The sequence below is a fragment of the Neoarius graeffei genome, chromosome 24 (assembly GCF_027579695.1).
Source record: "Neoarius graeffei isolate fNeoGra1 chromosome 24, fNeoGra1.pri, whole genome shotgun sequence".
In the NCBI taxonomy this organism is placed as follows: domain Eukaryota; kingdom Metazoa; phylum Chordata; class Actinopteri; order Siluriformes; family Ariidae; genus Neoarius; species Neoarius graeffei.
Window position 1 is genome coordinate 46,462,520 of NC_083592.1, and position 22,756 is coordinate 46,485,275.

Genomic DNA, 22,756 nt, shown 5'->3' on the forward strand with positions numbered 1-22,756 from the left:
GATCTTGCTCCTGAATTTACCCGTGATATGCACTTTAACCCCCACCCACCCACACACTAAATACACCATCAGTATTTTGACACTTGTAGCCAACCTTGAGAAATAAACAAAGAAAAGTATAGGTTTAGTGCGTTCACAAAGAGTTAAAGATTAACAGCGATTCACACTGTGCTCTTTGTAGTTGATCAAAAAGAACAGTTAGCAGTGTTTGAGCTTCACAGCTCAGAGCGCTTGCATGCACACTGGAGTCGGTATTACGAACCGTGCCAACTCTTAACCGTTTGTGTTCCTGAAAAAGGCCAAATTTCACAAGATTCACACAGGAGATATTCCAAATCAGTGTTTAGGTTCTCACTTGTGAAACTATTCTTAACAAGGGTGTAGGCTCTGGTGGGGATCCGGGGAGGGGGGTGAGGGAACATTCCTGCCCATTTGTTTGAAATGCTTTCAGCAAGAGAGCAGCATGATGAATGCAGGGCAGAGAGGAGAGAAAACAGCTGTAATCTGTATGCTTGGGGGAGCTGTATGATGGAATCTGATAAAAGGTCATCAGGTCACTTAAAAAAAAAAAAAAAAAGTTCTAGTATGAAGCCGCAGGTTCAACAGTAGTCCAGGAGCTTACACATCGGTAATGATCTTGCAGCAAAATGTAGGAATTACAGGACGACTCATGATCTGTAAAACTTTTACTACACGAGCTGTAATGGATTTGCTAGGCATGATTACACACACACACACACACACACACACACACACACACACTGAATGCCTGATTCTGACTGGTGTTGATGAATTGTCGACAAAGATTAAAAAGAACACACCTAATTTGGTGGTTGGATGTTCTCTGTAAGATGTATATTTAACATGTTTAAGGGAAAAAAGATTCACCAACGTCAGCGCTGTGTCACTATCAGAGCTAAAGCCGTAACCATGCTTTCTGGTTTCTCTATAAAATGACATGCTGTATTTTTTCTTCCCCCCCCCCTCCCTCCTCACCGGAACAACTTCTTATAGCACTAGAATATTAAAGTCACAACTAGAACGTTACACATCAAACAACTACAGGTAAAGTATGACGTACTGTTCTTGAATAAAATTTGCCAATTGATGTAGCATTTAAAAAACATGCTGCATGCACAACACATCAAACCAGCAGATCACTGATGACTTTCCTGGAACATCACATCTCATGTTCTAGAACTTGCACAGTACCGTCAGGATCTTGAACATTTACGAAACCGACTTCAACTACTACAGTAACAAGTGACTGAACCTTTGTTTTGCATTAACCTGTTGGTTGCATAATTCTAACTTGAGTGAATTTTTACATTTAAACCCTTACTACCAAACCATTTTTACAAATGTGCACCATTGAGGTTTTTCTTGTACTTTTGTTTTAGCAACCAAGTTTCAGTTTAAGCGCTTTTAAGGCCTGGTTCCACAATACTGATAACTATAACTATCAATAAATCGGTCCCCTGCACTTTGTGGTTGGTGGTCAGACCAGACTGATAATGATCCCTATAGCCCAGGCCTGGGTTTATCTGCATCAGTGACATTGCTTCCAGAGCAACTTTTCCAGGCCTGGACCTGATCCGATAAGACGTTGGTCCAGTCAGGTAACTGTTTACGTGTGAATTTGTCTGAGTACGTCTTTTCCCCCCAGGCATCTTCGTTGCATCATGAAGTCTCAGAATACGGATTCACAGAAAAAAGGACAATACAAAGCACAGATCTTTTCACGGATGTGTGATTTTCTGTGAAATATCAACAGTAAATTAAACATACAAATGCAAGTAAGATATTTTAATTATGAACTGGCAGTCCAAACATTTCATCATTTTAGACTTAATTTTCTTTAATCTGTGATGCATCATCTGTATGAAATCGGTAACCAATCTGTAATATACTGAAACATCCGTGACCAACCCGTAAATTATTAGTATCCGTATTTAAATCCGTAACCCCTCCATATTTTATATTTAAATTTTTTTTTCAATTTAATTTCCATAGTTCATGATCTATCTGTATTCTATCGACCACTGGAGTGTGTGCATGGGCTGTTTTGAAGTCCAAGCTGTACAGTATGACCCGGAATAATGTGCTACTACTTGGAAAAAACTTCCATGACTATTCCGAAGTTGCATGCATTTATTTACCCGAGTGGCAGGACCAACCGATATAGTTGTGGTGTGACTGCTCCAGACTGGAACTAAATTCAGGCATAGTCATAAGTATAGCTATCAGTGTTGTGGGAACGGGCCCTTAAACTAAGGTGAAAAAGATTTCATTTTAATTTCACTCCATATTTACTTTTCATTTATATGTAACTCCTTAAGCATACAAAGTTTACTGGAATTTAAGTGTTTTATTGCTCACTTTTATTAAAAGCCAAGGAAGGATTCAAGAGAAGAAAAAAAAAAAAAAAAAAACACGACAGGTTCACATGTTCTCCAGATGTTACCACTATAGCTCCTTTCTCTTCATCGGCCAGTTACATTGCGTGCAGCATAAACACTATTCAGAGATTAATATACATTAATCTCCAAACACACAAAGTACATAAAGCAGAGAGGCAGTCGAGAGCAATTCCACCTGCTCTGAAACTCCTCACACTAAAATAATGAGGTCTCTCTCGGACATCAGAAGTTCATAGCTGATCCATCATACATACTCCATGAGGCTGGAGTGTATAAATCAAGTGTACCATCAAACCTATAAAAAGGCTATAAGCAAGAAGGGATAAACCTTCACACTGTCCATTTCTTCACTTCAGTCTTACTCTAGTGGATTGTGGTTTCCCCTCCTTCAGGAGTCACTGCACAGGCCAAAAGTCTTTTAGAAACAAACATCAAAATGTAGCATGTATAAAATACATCAGATGAAATATACTTGCCAAATATCCAGCTCCATGAAAGCACAATACTTTTATTTAAAACGAAATATTCCTAGATGCAGAGAAGTTGAAGTTGTCGAATTAAAGGCTTTAAAAATACTTCAAGTCCAACTTTGCTGAAAGAACCACAACAGATCCCTATAAACAAGAACCAACGTTGCATGTTCCTGACTGAGAATTTTAAAGGTTCAGTTGAAAATCCAAACTTTCAAAGCTTTCTACATTGACTAGAACCATGATTGACAAGCGGTAATGATGCTACCGTGTCCCGAATGGTTGGATGTTGACACCACTCCCCTCGTTACCACCATCCAGTTTGGCACCACATCACTACAATGACGTGGCCGCTCTTACCCCTTTTCCACCAAATCAGTTTCAGGGCTGGTTCGTGGCCAGTGCTGGTTCACAACTCTTTCAACTTGCGAGCCAGCTGAGAACCAGTTTGCTTTTCCATAGCTCGCGGTGCTAAGCGGAGACACGTCATTACGTCGCCGTATGCGTCATTTACGTCGCTACGTTTACATAAACCTTGGCATGAATATCGAAGCAAAAACACGGAAGAAGCAGCAACAATAATAAAAAATATGACTTTGCGTTTGTACAGCTGCTTCTTCTCGTAGCTTAAAAATGGCGATCTTTCGCGGTCTTGTTATTCTTATTGGTCTTAACTCCGCCCCCCCTGCTGACGCAAGTGGTTCTTTCCTCTGGCCCAGCAGAGAGTTGGTGCTAGCCTGGAACCGGTTTTTCTGGCCCCAGAGCCAGTTCTTTGTCAGTGGAAACAGAAAACCCAGTTGCAAACTAAGCACTGGCCCTGAACCAGCCCTGGAACCGCTTTGGTGGAAAAGGGGCATCTGACAGCTTCAGTCATCAGTGTCCAGAGAACATTACAGTAGTGATTTCCTGTTGTCTTCTACTGTGGCTAGCTCACCATACAGCACCAAAGGACGTGCTGTATGGAGAGCTGGCCACAGGCTCCAGACTCACAGGACGACCCGCACTACGCTACAAGGACATGTGCAAGTACAACCTGAGGGCAGGCGGCTTCAACCCCGCAAACCTGGAGACGGCGGCCTCAGACCGCGCCGGCTGGCAGTCAACCACCAAGGCCGTCGTTGGGGAAGGTGAGGAAAGGAGGAGGCTCCGATGACAACGGAGACTGCAGTCGGCACCAACAGACACCCGACCAAGCAACTGTAGCAGACCGTGCGGCTCACGCATCGGCCTATACAGTCATACTAGGCTTTGCAACTGAATAACTGATGGACGACCCCTGGCGCAGATCACTATGATCTTTCGAGATCGAAGGAGCCAACAACTACTGATTGAGGTTTTTTCCTCTCAACCATTCACACCTATAGAGAGCGTGCACGTGACGTCACAAGGTCACGTGATATTTGTTTATCTGCCATCTTGGACGGCAAGGCCACGCATAGAACTTATACGAACCCGTTCTAATTATCAAGTGTGTGGGAGTAGATCTTTCGAGAATGGTTATATCTTGTTCAGCATTTGGTTGTACCAATAGACAAGGCCAAAAGGAGGGCCTGTTATTTTATAGATTCCCCGCAGACGAGCAGAGACGCGCAAAATGGGTGTCCGCTGTGCGAAGAAAAAACTGGTACCCCAGTTCTACCAGCCGAATTTGTAGTGAACACTTCACATCAGGTAGGTGTAATCTAATTCAATACTCCTAGTACAACCCTGATTCCAAAAAAGTTGGGACAAAGTACAAATTGTAAATAAAAACGGAATGCAATGATGTGGAAGTTTCAAAATTCCATATTTTATTCAGAATAGAACATAGATGACATATCAAATGTTTAAACTGAGAAAATGCATCATTTAAAGAGAAAAATTAGGTGATTTTAAATTTCATGACAACAACACGTCCCAACTTTTTTGAGATAAGGCCATGTTGACCACTGTGAGACATCCCCTTTTCTCTTTACAACAGTCTGTAAACGTCTGGGGACTGAGGAGACAAGTTGCAAGTAGGGACAAGTAGGGATAGGAATGTTAACCCATTCTTGTCTAATGTAGGATTCTAGTTGCTCAACTGTCTTAGGTATTTTTTGTCGTATCTTCCGTTTTATGACGCGCCAAATGTTTTCTATGGGTGAAAGATCTGGACTGCAGGCTGGCCAGTTCAGTACCCGGACCCTTCTTCTACGCAGCCATGATGCTGTAATTGATGCAGTATGTGGTTTGGCATTGTCATGTTGGAAAATGCAAGGTCTTCCCTGAAAGAGACGTCATCTGGATGGGAGCATATGTTGCTCTAGAACCTGGATATACCTTTCAGCATTGATGGTGTCTTTCCAGATGTGTAAGCTGCCCATGCCACACGCACTAATGCAACCCCATACCATCAGAGATGCAGGCTTCTGAACTGAGCGCTGATAACAACTTGGGTCGTCCTTCTCCTCTTTAGTCCGAATGACACGGCGTCCCCGATTTGCATAAAGAACTTCAAATGTTGATTCGTCTGACCACAGAACAGTTTTCCACTTTGCCACAGTCCATTTTAAATGAGCCTTGGCCCAGAGAAGACGTCTGCGCTTCTGGATCATGTTTAGATACGGCTTCTTCTTTGAACTATAGAGTTTTAGCTGGCAACAGCGGATGGCACGGTGAATTGTGTTCACAGATAATGTTCTCTGGAAATATACCTGAGCCCATTTTGTGATTTCCAATACAGAAGCATGCCTGTATATGATGCAGTGCCGTCTAAGGGCCCGAAGATCACGGGCACCCAGTATGGTTTTCCGGCCTTGACCCTTACGCACAGAGATTCTTCCAGGTTCTCTGAATCTTTTGATGTTATGCACTGTAGATGATGATATGTTCAAACTCTTTGCAATTTTACACTGTCGAACTCCTTTCTGATATTGCTCCACTATTTGTCGGCGCAGAATTAGGGGGATTGGTGATCCTCTTCCCATCTTTACTTCTGAGAGCTGCTGCCACTCCAAGATGCTCTTTTTATACCCAGTCATGTTAATGACCTATTGCCAATTGACCTAATGAGTTGCAATTTGGTCCTCCAGCTGTTCCTTTTTTGTACCTTTAACTTTTCCAGCCTCTTATTGCCCCTGTCCCAACTTTGAGATGTGTTGCGGTCATGAAATTTCAAATGAGCCAATATTTGGCATGAAATTTCAAACTGTCTCACTTTCAACATTTTATATGTTGTCTATGTTCTATTGTGAATGCAATATCAGTTTTTGATATTTGTAAATTATTGCATTCTCTTTTTACTTACAATTTGTACTTTGTCCCAACTTTTTTGGAATCAGGGTTGTACATCTGTCAAGTTGATTTTCGGATTGAATGATAACTGCATACTTAGAAACTAGACAGTACAGTGTTTGTGGCCGTCAGTCCGCTTGATCTCTAATGCTTAAAATGGCTATGCCTAGCCCTATTACCCTGGCCTAGTCTATGACAATGTTTTATCTTTTTGGCTCATATATGCCTTTGAAAGGCCAATCCATAGTAGGGATGGAGAAAACAAACAAACAAAAAAAAATCTTGACCGGCCACCGAGCCTCATTAGCCGGTTAACCTCCGAGTTTAAACAGGGATGCAAATGGCGGATGCGCCTTTTTCACGGCTGAATCGTGCAGATCCGATTTTTTTTTTTGGGGGGGGGGGGGGGGGGGGGGCGTTGGAGTGTCTGAATAATTTCATCAGAGTAAATTCTGTATTCAAGTTACTAAATGAGCAAATGCTGTTACAGTCCATGAAACAGGAAGTATAAGAAGAAAACAGTAAGTCAGAAAGCTGCACACGTTTTCGCAGAAGCTGCGCAAATGTGCGCAGCTTTCTGATTTACTGTCGTCTTCTCATACTTTAGAGTTTAGATTTCGAACATTCCTACGATAAAACGTCCTCCATAGTCTCTATGATAAACGTCTTAATGCCACTTACCTGTGAGGTTATCAAGTAGACTTCCTTCTTCGGAACCTTCCAGAGGTATAGTTGGGATACCCATCCCGCAACAAAATATTTATAAGCTTCCAGGCTCTTGTAAGCTTTGAGGGCTTTGCCAGTGTAACACGATTCACAAGAAATTTGTAAATGTCGTGGTAGGCCAGATTGGGCAAATCGCCGGCAACGCAGCTCCGAATTTCCCTGAACAAGGATTGTGGCAAGTTGTACGGATCTGCAATCCCCAACCTGGAACACTTTTCCACGTAATGCTGCCTCACGTCACCTTCAAGATGCTGAACAAACTTAGACAAGTAACCACGCGATGTAGATGGGGTTTTTTCCGAATTGTCTTGAGGATTACTCCCTGGATCCATTACGCTCCCGCAAGGTAAACAATCCTGATGCTGCCCAATATGGCGGAGTACACACGTGCGGGTCACGTGACTGCACATCCTCTATAGACAATTTAGAACTACCAATTAGCCTAACCTGCATGTCGTTGGACTGTGGGAGAAACCGGAGCACCTGGAGGAGACCCATGCAGACACAGGGAAACATGCGAACTCCACACAGAACAGCCTCCACCAGCTTGAACACAGAACCTTCTTGCTGCGAGGCAACAGCGCTAACCACTACACCACTGTGTCACCCACCATTACCACCTCTTCCCAAAAATGGTACAAATTAGTAATTTACAATAACTACATAAGATACAGTACATTAATGGTAAGGGAGCTACACTATTGTTCTGGTCAGTTTGCTACAACAATTCTGAAAATTACACGGGGGGGTTCAATAAAGGACATCCATTTTTATGCTAAAAAAAAGTTTAGATAACATTTCAGTATTCATGTTACCAAGTCATGGCCATGACTTAATTCTCTCACTCCCTTACATTACTAGGATATGGCCACGACAATCATCGCGCTCCCTCACATTATATTGTGGTGGTCTTAATCATCCTCACGCCTTTGTGTTCACAAGTCATGGCCCTGATTTAATTAGCTCACTTCTTCACACTACTAAGTCATGGTCAATACTTGATTCACTCATTCTTTTGTGTTACCAAGACATGACTGACTGCATTATCTCACTTCCTTTAGTTAACGATCTCATTTCCATGTGTTATATGTACTGGTTTGACCAGATGCAGGTTTTGAGAGCCATCAACAAGCTTCTGGCAGGATATCTGATCTCTATACTTACCAGAATTGGTAGAGTTCAATTAAACTTGTAGTTTGACTTTAGAGTCCACATATTTTTGATAGGCTTGAGGCCAGGACTTGGTTGTATGCTTCAGGTTAGCCTGCTTTATCCATTCCACAACCAGCTTTGATGTGGATTTTTTTTTTTTTTTTTTTGGGGGGGGGGGGGGGGGGGGGGGTGTCATTGTCCTGTTAAAACACCCAACTTTATTCAAGTTTCTGATGACTTGAAATTATACTCAAGAATTCCGAGGCAGTCCTCCTCCTTTATTATTCCATCCACTTTTGTGCAATACACCAATTCCACCTACAGCAAAAACAGCCCCAGAGCATGATACTACCAACACTATGCTTTACAGTTGGTAGTGTTCCTCTGTACATTTGGTGATTGGTGCCAAACAACTCAAGCTCTCTCATCAGACCATAAAATTTTCCTCCAGAAGGCCCTTTCTTTGTCTGTGTGGTCAGCTGTAAGCTTTAGTCAAGCTTGAAGGTGTTGACTTTGGAGCAGTGGCTTCTTTCTTCAAGGGCAGCCTCTCAAGTCCATGGCAATGTAAACCTCACTAACTGTAGACAGTAGTAACACTGGTGTTCCAGCAGCTTCCAGTTTATGACGGACCTGTGCCTTGGTGGCTCCTGATCATAAACTAATTTCCTCTCAACTGAGGGTGACCGTTTGGGTTTTCATCCAGTAAAGTGGCTACACTTCCTAATATCTTACATAGCAATTGTTTGAACTGATGATCTTGGAATCTTCAGTTGTTTAGAGAAGGGTTTAAACAGCATTCCTGAGGCATGTAAATCTATCTTTCTCAGATCTGCACTGAGCTCCTTGGACTTTTCCCACTGTACTGTGTTGGTCAAACAAACCCTTATATTGGCACAGAGAAGCTACAAACTAGTTAATCAACCACTGACAGGTCTAGATTAACTACAGTTAATTTAATAAATCAATCAACAAACTAGGCACATGTACATTTTTAACCCTGTGTTGATTTCAGGCAACCCTAAATAAATTAATTTGTACACCAACCCCCCTCAAACAGTTAAAGATGTTTGTTGTACAATCATTCTGCTACAGAAAAGGAACCGCTCAAATAAGCAATCAAAAGCACAATACCATGACATATCTGTATGAATAGCTGCATATAAAAGTCTGACCACAACTGTATAAAATGGGGAATAAAAATGCTGAGGATGCAATATAGGATACTACGTCATTAATACCAGACAGATTTTACAGTTATAACATTAACACACTAGGTTTACACGATTATTCAGCTATTTAAAAAAAAAAAAAAAAAAAAAACTGGGAATTGCACCGAAAGACATACGGCATTAGGCTTAACCTGCAAGTGTGCACACGCTCGTATACTTAAGGCAAGTACTAGCCTACAGTAACAATCTCACCAGCTTAGATAAATAAATACCAAACAGTCCCCCCCCCCAAGTACAGAGCTACATGTCTCCAATCCTCTCCACCAGGTGCTCCAAGCCCTGAGCTATGGAGCTGAGAATAAAACCAGGCCTCACTGCTTTAGACAGCTTTTTAAAGCAGACATTTCTGATATTGGTGCTTTAATAACAGATGATTGAGGACTTCACTGACAACACTAGTCAAACATTCAGTGTAACAGAAAAAGCAGGGATACAAGGCCTAGAACTCTGTGCAAGACTGTTCACTGCAGCAAGGGGGAGAGATGTTCCATCTGGCATCTTTCTCCGTTTGTCCTTCTTGGCAGAACAGGTCCCTAAAGGAAAAAAGTTTCCTTTTCAAAAATGGTTTCCGAGTAGAATTTATTAGAATTCTGTTGAGTTTCTCCTTCAGATAAGTGCCCAAGTAGAACACTTAAGGTGGCTGCACACTACAGCCCTGCACTCCTGTGGGAGTCCCGCGGGACCCGCCGCAAAGCAGTGCGGCGCGGGACAAATTTTGAAAGCTCATTGCGGGCGGGACCGGAAGTGCACATATGCGGGTGCGGACGGGAGCGGTGATAAGCTGCAGTCCCGCTAACTAAAAACGTGTTTGAAATAAAATTTATAAATTATTAATTTATGTCTATCATAATTTGTGCTGGATATTTTATTTGGCATTAATAAAAACATTAAGATGCCTAAATTTGCAGAAAGAGTCAGATTGCCAGATTGAGTGAGGAATGGCATCTTAAATTTGCCACTGATCACCCTAACGGGAAATCCTTTGATCACTCTAACGACTCGCCGTTCACACCCAGCTAGCAAGAGAACCATGAGTGAAGTGATTTACTGCTTAAGTTAGTCTACAACTCTAATCAGAGAGACAGGTTACACAGTGACGGTAGGCTTGAATCAATGCTATCCCAGAAATTCTTCCTGTAATATGCAAATTTGGCTGTCCAATCAGAGGCGGCCAAATTTGCATATTACAGGAAGGATTTCTGGGATAGCATTGAGTCAAGCCTGCCGTCACTGTGTAACCTGTCTCTCTGATTAGAGTTGTTCACTCATGGTTCTCTTGCTAGCTCTGCAATATTTAAAAAAAAAACACTGGTACAAAGCAAGCCCATTCACTTTTTTTATGCTGATCAGAGAATTACAATGGTTTCTCACGTGACAAAAATGTGCAATTCGCTATTAAATATTTTAATCTCTTGACAGCACTAATTATTACTAGAGACACTACATGTTGAATTCAGAAACAAGGTAAATAACAACAAACGTGAACTGTAGATATTTATGCTCAAATCCACTCAAAGTAAGGGGCGGGGCACCATCACGCTGTGTCAAGACAAGAACTTTCCTGAGAAATAACGCGAACGTCTGCATCATGCGGGATTTGCGGGCGGGAGCGGGACAAAATATGGCAGGTGCGGGCGGGACTGAAAATCATAATTCTTTGCGGGCGGGAGTGGGACTGCACAATGCGGGCGCGGGCGGGACTGAAAAATCTGACCCGCGCAGACCTCTACTGCACACTGCCCAGACAAACCCCAACCAACACCAACAGTTGGATCAGTGTGTGTAATCAGTTTGTATTCGTCAGATGGAGTTTTTCCAAGGCTGACATGCCTAGTCAGGTTTGGTGTAGTTACCAAAAGTCTTTCCAACGTGAGCCGTTTTCCATCAAACCGCAACATTGTGTTCCTATGAAAACTGAGCTCAATTTCACATACGGAATGTCAGAGCTCATGATTTTCTTTGAGGTCAGGTTAGCTAGCTGGGTATTACTCACTTTGGTCATAGGTTTTATATTTTAAATGGTTGCTTTCTAGACACAGAAATGCAAACACCTGATTGAGTTGTGGGAAAAGGAACCCCAACTCTACAACGTAAAGGACCAGGCATTTTTCAATCATGCATACAAGATAAAAGTAGTGAAACAGATTGCAGAAAAAGCAGACACATCTAGTGAGTAACCTACTGGCTAGATAGCTTAGCCAACAATGGTAGTTTATTGTAACTGTACACTGTGGCCAAAATACATCAAGATTGAGAGTCTCAGGTTTAACATTATTAGTAAAGTCAGCTCAACATAAAGTAGTAGAAATTCTTTTGACTGAAAGTAGTGGGAGGGGTCACTGAGTTGTAACGTGACGATAACTTATGACCGCCAAGGCAAAAACAAAAAGTAAGCAACAAGTGTCTAGTCTGTTAATGTTTGCACACTGTGGAACTGGCAGTTGGTTTTCTGAATAGTCTAAAAACTGCAAACAATAACTGCCAAGTTTAGAATGCTGGGGTTAGCTGGGCATTGTGCAGCCATCTTTAAAAAAGGTTTAAGCCCACAACAGAAAGGTTCCCTTTATTAAAAGTGAAATTAACTGTAAATGTACAGATTATATTGAAAGTACATGCACTAAAAATAATTCAATGTCTCATGCTTTTTTTTTTTTTTTTAATATAGTAACTGCTGCTTGTTTTCATGAAGGGTGCCAATACTTAAACAGGGCACAATATTTATCCAGGATGGTGAATAAATAGGGTTTGAGTTATAAAAGTACTGGAGAACAATAAACAATATTACAAAGCAAGGACTACAGTTCATGAGAAGGGCCTCGGGAATGGGAGAGACTAAAAGTGCGCGTGTGAGTGAGTCACAGTGACTTGGTTTCATGTGATACTTAGGATACTCTCTGACGCACTTCGTCCCTGCCGAAGACTAACCAGTGTTAACCAATAAGTGGAAAAAAAAAAAGTGACCATTTCCAGCACAAGAAGTGATGCAAGTGCTGTTTTTACAGTAAAAGATGAATAAACAAACAGATCCCCCCTCTGTACATCTGCACTTGTTCCTAGCTCCCACGCTCACCTCCATGTCTTACGCAATTTATACAAATGCTATGAAAATAGAAGAGTTGGCCCAATTGAGACTGTAATAACCTCGGCACCATTTGGAGCACTGTGCTGGTTCACCAGACCTACAGTCCTAACTACTCTCATGCCCCTTTTCCATCAAAGCAGTTCCAGGGCTGGTTCGGGGCCAGTGCTTAGTTTGGAACTGGGTTTTCTGTTTCCACTGACAAAGAACTGGCTCTGGGGCCAGAAAAAACAGTTCCAGGCTAGCACCAACTCTCTGCTGGGCCAGAGGAAAGAACCGCTTACATCGGGGGGGGTCGGAGTTGTTAAGACCAACAACAAGACCGCGAAAGATCGCCATTTTTAAGCGACGAGAAGCAGCAGCTGTACAAACGAAGTCATCCTTTATTATTGTTGTTGCTGCTGCTTCGGTGTTGTTTTTGCTTCGATATTCGCGCCAAGGTTTATGCAAACGTAGCGACGTAACTAACAGCGACGTAACTGACGTATACAGCGATGTAACTGACGTGGCTTCCCTTAGCACCGCGAGCTATGGAAAAGCAAACTGGTTTTCAGCTGGCTCGCAAGTTGAACGAGTTGTGAACCAGCACCGGCCCCGAACCAGCCCTGGAACTGATTTGGTGGAAAAGGGGCATCAGTGAACGAGAAGAGGCGTGTCTAAAGGCATTTTAATTTGGCCCTGTACACAAAAATAGTTAAAAATGTTCAATTCTTCTGGGTTGGCTGATTACATAGACTGGAATTGGGGTTGAATGTGTAAACATGACACAAAAGTCAGACTTTTCAATTTAAAAGCAATACTTTGATACTACTATAGGTCACAAGGAGAGCTGAACAACTTCAGACTGCCGACTTTGCAACTTGAAAACAGATGCCACAGACTCTGCTCCATTCAATATGGCACTCCAGTTCACACCTGTAATCACCATTAGTGATTGTTCCCAATGACCAATCACCATTTTTCCTAATGACCACTGTTCCTAAATACCAACCACAATTGTTCCCAAAGACCAAAAATCAATGTTCAACAAAATATCACTCATCACCATTGTTCATAATGGCCAATCATTAATTGGTCACCACTGTTCCCAACAACCAAACACTGATTACTCCCAATGACTAAATCACTAATCCTAAAGACCAATCGCTGATCGTTGTTCCTAATAAGCAATCACTAAATCACAACCAACCACTGATCACCATTACTTCCAATGACTAATCACTGATTACCATTACATTACAGGCATTTAGCAGACACTCTTATTCAGAGCAACATAACATACCCAGAGCAGTTGGGGGTTAGGTGCCTTGCTCAAGGGCACTTCAGCCATTCCTGCTGGTCCCAGGAATCAAAATCGGCAACCTTTTGGTCCTAAAGCTGCTTCTCTAACCATTAGGCCATGGCTTCTCATTGTTGGAGTGACTGATTACCATCATTCCCTTTGACCAATCACCGATTAGTGACTGATCATTGGGAACAGTGGTGATCACCATAATTTTCGAACAAACACTAATCAGCAATGCTCTTCTTAGTACTTTGTTTTAAACTCTCTTGCTGATACTTACAAGTAATAAAAACCTAGTTATTCCTTCCCCATTTCCTGTGTGTCCATTTCTCTACTCCACCCTACCACTGCTTTGCATCTCTTCTCTTGATGGGAATTATAGCAATATGGTGACATGGCTAAAGATGACGATGTGTTTTCAGAGAATATACTTCATGTAACAGGTTGAAATATGCAAACACACGACAATGCAACGAATATGGAAATTAATGGATGACAACATCTGACTTGAGCATGAATTAGCTAGTCCCCCCTGAAAAAAAGCTGGCAACACTGACCAAAATACAAACTGTGCAGCTTTAGACATGTCAAATCCAAGATTAATGGCGATCATAACACTTAGGGCCTCTGCATACTCTTGCAACAAGGCTTTCGCAGATAGCTTTTCGCAGACAGTTGTAATTTATCGTTGAGCGGGGAGTAATGGGCGTGCGCGATGTTATTCACCGCCACAACGCAAGGGGGCGCGAAGTCGCTAGGAGTAGTTGGTGGGTGTGGTTAGTGGAGTGTTTATCCTCCAGTTACTTATAATGACTAGAAATGGAGTCATATAGATGTACGTACTTCCTCGATCAACCGCTCTTCGTGCTGCTCCATCTTCGCTCGTGTTTTAAAAACGTCAGTAGTGAAAACAAACCAAACCGGGAAAGTAGGGAAGCGGAAGTGCGTGTACAGCGGATGTAGAGTGGACCAATCAGGGCCCTCTTGTCTGCGAGGCTTCTGCCGTGGTCACAATTTTTGGAAGGTGTGCGCAGAGCGTCTGCGAAGGGGGGGGGCTACGCAGACGCCATCTGCGACGCCATCTGCAAGGACTGGGTTGTCAGCATAAATTGGCCTTTAGAAACCTTGGGCCACAAAGTTTAATTGCTACCGAGTTAATGGCACCTGTACGTTATGTTATAGTTTCACGAGTTTGTATGTTGTTAAATAAAATGGCTGAGAATACAACTGAACATTGTGACTCGTACCAATATCCCACTTGGGCCAACAAATGGATGCTGGTTCTTCAGCTCACTGGCTAGTTCTGGAAATAGCAGGATGACATGGTCTTTCCAAAGACCATTTTCACATGCATTCCTAGCTTTTGCTTTTTTTTTTTTTTAAAATGAGAATTCATGTGCAGAAGCATCCTTATACCGTTATATCAATAACCAAACAGTTTACTGAATTACATGTTTTAATAGTTAAAAGTAATATATTCAGGAGGTATTCTATAAGGAGTATCTGGATACTGTAGAATTACTGCAGTCAGCAAACTGAGCATCCATGGGCAGTTAAATTCATTTCCAAGCCTCCGTTCCTGAGGGAGATCGGCTCTATCTGCAAGCAGGAAATCCCAAATGAAGTTTCAGGCTTTGACCAAAGCACCTTACGGTTAACCCCAGACTCAGCATGCTAGGTTACTGCTGCCTGCATAGCATCATTTTCCAAAACCATTACTTCTTTGCAGAATGTCGGGGGGGGTTACAGAAATGCAGGCAGAATCTTGAAAAATGATCATGTACAAAGACTTTCCAGCTAACTGCAGACGACAGTATAATCAATCATATTACATTTAAATTATGTCTATTTTAAAAAACAGACTTTTCTCTCTCCTGTGGAAAGAATGTATTAAATATGAAAACCATACATAAAATAAAGACTTTGGACCCAACCTCCAGTCTCAGTGCATTTTTACAAGATAGACGTTATAATAGCCGTACAAAAGGGCACACTAAACCTAAATGGGATGTAGTTATATAAAAGTATAGCTAGCCCTGGGGCAAACATTCAGCTGTTAACACCAAGTTCCACATGGGAAATGAAACGTAGACACTCATATCTGATCATTGTCCTATTTCACAAGCCGGTGGTTATCAGCCACTTAATGCCAGCCTTGTTTTTATCCGGACGCTTGATTGTTAATTTGCTGAGCTCCACATATGCGTTAATTGTCCCGAGAGCCCCAACAGTGCTGACTCTACCACTGAGCACAAGCTTTACCTGATCATGGAAACTTCCAGATGCAGTACTCCGACATACATTAATGGTGGTGCCATTTAGGATAAAGCATGGCTCACTCCAATTTCTTCTGCTTGTTATACTCTTTCTTGGTTTCAAGGCTACAATTTTTTACCATTCTTTCAACATTCCAGCTGAATGATGATTTCTCCAGCACGTCATTTTTGAGTGACTTCCACACAGCCCTGTGGGCGACTAAGAATTTGTTCACTGGCCAAAAATGAACAAAACAGACACTTTCCTACATGTTGAGGGCTATACAGAGAAAAGTGACAATAGGGGAGTTGATGGGGAGTCATGCTGCAACATGGTGTTGCATAAGATGTCCAACATTTAGCAAGAATTATGCATGCATGACAGTTAGAGTCCTGCTTCACAAAGCAACCCACCCCATCCCCTCCCCACTAGTGCCTCGAAAAACATTCAGCCTTGGGGCAAACACACTACTGTGGCATTTCCTGTTGAAGCTATGACTTACTTTTGACCTGTGACCTTTTAAAGCTGTATATGGAGGTAAATTCCAGTGTAACAAGCACCAAATTAGATTCTGCCTAATCTTATTGTAGTCATGAGTGCTTTGTGTAAAATAAGCAAAAAACTAAAAGCTCTTGGGTAACTACATAGGAAATGTTAGAGTCAGCTTCTATTCCTATCCTTCTCTGGGTGATGACCTAATCATCTACGAAAACAGAGGATGGCAAGACTGAATAATTATTGACTCTTCATCTTGGATTTTGTGGTCTGAAGACAATACTGCAAGTATTTGGCCTCAATGTTCAGTTATGGTTTATTTCACAACATTCTGGCCATCGTCCAATCATATCAAGGACAGGAAGTGGCTTCTGAAGCTGCATCCCAACAAACCCCCCCACTGCTCTTTCCACTCAGCAGGCAATAATGAAGCCAAAATTAATTAAAAAAAAAAAAAAGTTTACATTATTGACCATTTTGGAAAAGCAGAAAATGAAAGACGATAGTGTCAATGTTTCTCATCATCTCTAGCCGCTTTATCCTTCTACAGGGTCGCAGGCAAGCTGGAGCCTATCCCAGCTGACTACAGGCAAAAGGCGGGGTACACCCTGGACAAGTCGCCAGGTCATCACAGGGCTGACGCAGACAACCATTCACACTCACATTCACACCTACGGTCAATTTAGAGTCACCAGTTAACCTAACCTGCATGTCTTTGGACTGTGGGGGAAACCGGAGCACCTGGAGGAAACCCACGCGGACACGGGGAGAACATGCAAACTCCACACAGAAAGGCCCTTGCCGGCCATGGGGCTCGAACCCGGACCTTCTTGCTGTGAGGCGACAGCGCTAACCACTACACCACCGTGCCGCCCGTCAATGTTTCTACTTTAAGAAAAGCTTACAATTTCTCTTGTAGCATCATGCTAATGGCAGATTTTGTCTCAAATCTCATTGCACTGGTCAATATATTTCATCCTGTTATCAGTAAAATTGGACAAGATAGCTGGATTGTAAGGACAGCCATCTTGAAATTGTGCAAGTTGGAATTAATTTCTTTGTCAGGACATAGTTTGGTATCCCTCTCATATTCAGGTAGGAACTGTGGGTCAAAGTTTGACAGACATTTGCATGAACAATTTCATCCTGGTCAGAGTCATGGTACATGCAGACCCTATACAGGGGAAAAGTGTGGAGTAGACTGGGATGCACCCTGGATGGAGCACCAGTCTATCTCCAGGAATCTCAAAACACCCATTTGCACAACTGGCTAAGTTAGGGGTCACAATTTAGAGTCTCCAGCATGTTTCTGGAGCCTGTTCTTACAAAGGTTTCCTCCCAATCAGAAAACCAACATAGATGAGCAGAGAATAGGCAAACCTCCACACAGACAGTAACCTGAGCTCAGGATCAAACCCAGGACCTTGGCGCAGTGAGGCCACATCGTAATGATGATAACTGCTGAATGATAACATTGTTCCAACTGGATTAGAAACAAACTAAACATCCTGACTGATCAGCTACATCTTGGACAAAATTATAAAAGAAAGTTGCATTTTTGGCAGAATGTTTAAAGCCAGTGCCTGAAGTATGTCCAACCGCCCCCTGCAAGAGATGTGTCGAGTGATGCACTATCCAGACACACTCCTCCCTCACATGAATTCTTGACATGCAGTCTTAAATATGTTCAAAGGCAATACCCTTTCCCTCCTAAAACAAACCCGATATCAAAATCCTTGCGCAGATCTGGATTATACTCCTAAAGCTATGTGAAAGTGATGTGAAATCTGATTTGTAATTAATAAACCATTAATCAAGCAAGCTATAATGTTACTATTGTGATATTTCTTAGAGGGACATCCCACACATTGGTAAACCTTTTATCAGGCATAGTTAAAGATTGACCTGTACTGGTCTGACTAAAAACAGTTTACGGTATGCATACCAGATTGTCCTGTGATTCATGAAAACACCCACATGCTCTGATCTGGAACGGTTTAGACTGGATGACCATATCAGATAAAACAGTTGGATTTATTTGCATCATGCAGCACCCTGTGAAGGCCAACAGCATCACAGTAATGCTGCATGAGCAATATGGGTTATTCAGCAGCCATGGAAACTTCATTATAACAACTGGAGTTTGAGGAAACTGTGGCTCCAGCTGCTCAGGTGACTCATGCAACATGCAAGTGGGTAGGTTTTAATCCCATGGTTTAAAACAAAAAACCCTGGGCAATTCTGAGAAAGGCTGAAGCACAATCCGTGGATAAATGGACATTGTATTAAAACATTATTTCCAGTGCTTTTATAATGGAAAAAAGAGACAGTGCGCCACGTCGCCGCACTGAAAAGCGCACCAACACAATCCCAATCGGATCCACAATCCCAATCAGATCCATAATCCCTGTACACCAGGCGGTAAAAAGAGGCAAAATAATGCACTGTTTTGGGAATCTTTTTTTTTTTTGGTACTCAGCATGAAAGAAGAAATGCACATCTACCAAAGTTGATCCACACCTTAACCCCAAACACAGAAGAAACAACATGTTTGTTTGGATAAATATAAACTGGTTGTATCTAGAACCAAAAGAAACAAAACACTCACCTGTAATGAGTTCCCGTTTTCCCTCATCCAGGTGGCTTGAGATCGAATCCCCCATGGCGACCAAATCAGAGATGTATCCAGTCGCTTGAGTTTCAGAAAACTTTTCAACAGCAGAGTAGCTGCTACTTTTTTTTTTTTTACCCTCACAATGAAACACAAAGCCAGTTGCTTACTCTGAAAACCAGAAAGAAGAGAAGCAATGAAATGAGTCAGAAGGAACCAAAGCTCAGTTCATCATGAAGCATGTATGTGACACACCCTCAACTCTAACCGACGGTCCTGCCTTTCTTAGGACCAGTACCTTATGGCCAAGTTGGAGTTTTAGTATGAGAGAGAGTGTGTGTATGAGTGAGTATATTTAACCCCACCCTTTAATCACGGGTGGGGCTTTGGTTTTATCCTAAACATAAAGTTAGAACGCGTTCACAAGGGCTTGTTAGACGAACAGCTCTTACCCATGTCCCCATGCGTAAAATACAGGCTATGCACCTTAGTCCATAATCATAATGATTAAAAAAACAACAACAACAACAGCTGACCACACTTGATTTTTTGACGTAACACGCAGTGACGCCACTAGGACGAGGTAGCCCACAGTATATAAAGAAAGGAGCATATTGTACATAACCCCCCCACTTTTCAGACAGAAAAATTTAATGAAGGCTGCTGGGTTTGCTGAAACAATAAGCAGCAAGTCCTAAAATCAAAACCTCCAGAAGAACTGTAGTTGGTTCTGCAAGATGCTCAGTAAAACTCACCAACAAATTTCCACATGTAGGAGCCCATCTAAAGGTATCTAAAAGGCTAAAATGTGAGTTTGGCGCCATCTGGTGGTTGTAGTGAATAATGGCCTATCTTTATTCTGTTTTCTGTCTGTTTTTCAGACAAAAAAACATCATGAAGGCTGCTGGGTTTGCTAAAACAATAAGCAGCAAGTCCTAAAGTCAAAATCTCCAAAAGAACTGTAGCTGGTTTTGCAAGATGCTCAGTAAAACTCACCAACAAATTTCCACATATACAAACCTATCTAAAGATATCTAAAAGGCTAAAATGTGAATTTGGCGCCATCTGGTGGCCTATCTTTAATCTTCGTTCTGTTTTTCTGTCTGTTTTTCAGACAGAAAAACATCATACAGGCTGCTGGGTTTTGCTGCAAAAATAAGCAGAAAGTCCTAAAGTCAAAATCTCCAGAAGAACTCTCGCTGGTTTTGCAAGATGCTCAGTAAAACTCACCAGCGAATTTCTACATGTCGGATCTTCGCTCAGGTATAAAGGCTAAAATGTGAATTTGGCGCCATCTGGGGGTTGTAGTGAGTAACTGTCTAATAAAATAGAGTGTATGTGACACACCCTCATCTCTGATTCATGGCGTTTTATCTCATCTTGGCCCTTAATTTCTCAGGACCAGTGCTTATAGCTAAGGTGGTGTTTTATGTTTTATCTTAAATAGAACAGTGTTAAGAAGCCTTCACAAAGACTTGGTATCTGTCAAAAGTCTTGGAATATTTTAAACAAAACTTGTATTACATTACAATACATGACATTACAGGCGTTGAGCAGAAGCTGTTATCCAGAATGACATACAACAAGTGCAAAAGTCAGGTGCAAGAAGGGCTAAACTTCTAGATATGAAAATTCTAGTGCCAAATGTACAAGTGACAGAATAATACTTAGTGTAATATTCTGTTATAGTGAAAACAATCCAACCATACAAATGAGCTGACAAAGCACAGCTAAACAGAGAAAAATAAAACCCAATGGTGAATGCTAAGTCATCATGACCAGGCTAGACAGTACACAGCCTGGGTTAGGCAAGACAGTTAAGACATCTACATGATTACACAGTGGGCAGAGAAGCAGAGGAGAGGTGGTGCCTTGAAGAGGTGCATCTATTAGGAAAAATTATGACCGAAAAGACTCCTTTTTTTTATTTCTGAATCATGAACAATGCAAAACAATGTGCATTTTTGTCTGTATAAAACTGAATAAATCAAACATTGCTATGAATAGAGGTTTAATCGTGTAAACAAAATATTCAGCATATTTTAAAAAACAAGCAAACAAACAAACAAATCTATCCATCATCTATACTGTTTATCCATCAGGGTCTTGGGTGAGCTGGAGCCAATCACAGCTGACTTTTGGCAAGATGTGGGGCACACTCTGGGTAGGTCACCAATCTATCACAGGGCTAACACAGAGACCAACAACCATTCAGATCTATGGGCAATTTCGATGAGCTTTGGACTGTGGGAGGAAACTGGAGTACCCAGGCATGAGGAGAACCTGCAAACTCCACACAGAAAGGCCCCAGACAGCCACAAGGTTCAAACCGAGAACCTTCTTGCTATGAGGAGAGAGTGCTAACCACTGCACCACCATATTGGCTCTAAATCAATCAATCAATCAATCAATCAATCAATCAATCAATCAATCAATCAATCAAGTCATTCGTTCATTCTCCCAAAAAATGTGATTAAAAGAAATAAAGTGTGTGACCTGAGGAATATGATTGACTGAAATATAATAAGCTCCATAGCATATCTGAGGTGTTATTTTACTTGGAAACAGAGCTCTAAAGTTGGCTAAAATGCCAACTTCTGCAACCTGTTTCTTGGGCACTGTAGATTGCAAAGGTGTAGGGATGGTGTTGTTTGAAAGCTACTGAAGAGCTTTTTTTAAGTGTTATAATGTGGTTGGGTAACTATATAACATATAATGCATGTCATTTGGTGTGATCTAGAGCTGTTGGGGCCAGTGTGCTCACTTTATATACCAGGCTTGTAGTACTCGAGTCTGACTTGTGCCCTAATTTTAAGGACTTGTGACTTGACTTGGACTTGAATACTGATGACTCTGACTTGGGCTCTGACTCGGGCATTAACTGCATTCGGACTCGTAAATTGGAGATGAGGACTCTGACTTTTTCATTATTTTTTTTGTAACATGCCATAATAATTTGGCACAAGATATTTACGTATATCTACATAAATTTTTATATTAATTTCATGCAAGAGAATGCACATTCACCTGTTCATACATCATGTTCAGGAACAAACTAACGTTAATGGTGCTAAAATGCCTGGAAAGAATGCCGCTAGGATTGTTTGCTTTGCTTATACAGACTTCTCATGCAGTGGGAAAAAATGCACTGCTATGTGTTCCATATGTAGAAGAACTATCGAGGAGATGATGGGGACAACCTCGAACTTCAGTCATCATTTGGTAAGACTCCACTCAGAGAAGTAAGCGACACGCTATGCTCATTGCTCTGTTGATAGCGGGGCTTGCTGAGTGATGAACTAGCTAGTGTTAACCCTCTCTCATGTTATTTGCCCTGTTGATAGTGGGCGGGGCTTGCTGAGTGATGAACAAGCTTTTTATCTGTAGTCTATTAACTAAAATGGGGCAGTCGAGCAGGAACGTTAGTCCAACACAGTAGCAGAGACGGTTTCACATAAAGGCAGCAACAGCCACCTTCAAATGGTACGGTTGGAGTCTTGTTCTCGGACTCAACTCGGACTCGATTCGAAATTTTCTTTAATGACTTGAACTTGACTTGGACTTGAACACTGGGGATTTGAGACTGGATTCAGACTTGAGGTTTAGTGACTCGACTACAACACTGTTATATACTAGAATATTATGGGTTTGCAGACTGGGACTTCTGGTGTTGAATCATTGTAATTTCATTAGTTGTGTAATTACATAATAAATAAATAGACTGCTGATTTCCATGATGTGAATCGTACATTTCAACAATGCACATCATCAAATATTT

At 41.8% G+C, this 22,756-nt stretch overlaps 1 protein-coding gene across 1 annotated transcript in view; it reads right to left on the reverse strand.

Annotated features, from left to right (window-relative positions):
• niban2b (niban apoptosis regulator 2b) overlaps positions 1–19,300 on the reverse strand; it is an 81,499-nt gene extending 62,199 nt beyond the window's left edge. Inside the window, exon 1 of the mRNA XM_060907384.1 lies at positions 18,976–19,300. Coding sequence (XP_060763367.1) covers positions 18,976–19,030 — 55 coding nt within the window. The 5' untranslated portion in view covers positions 19,031–19,300. The remainder of the gene's footprint in view (positions 1–18,975) is intronic.
• Between the last annotated feature and the right edge of the window lie 3,456 nt (positions 19,301–22,756).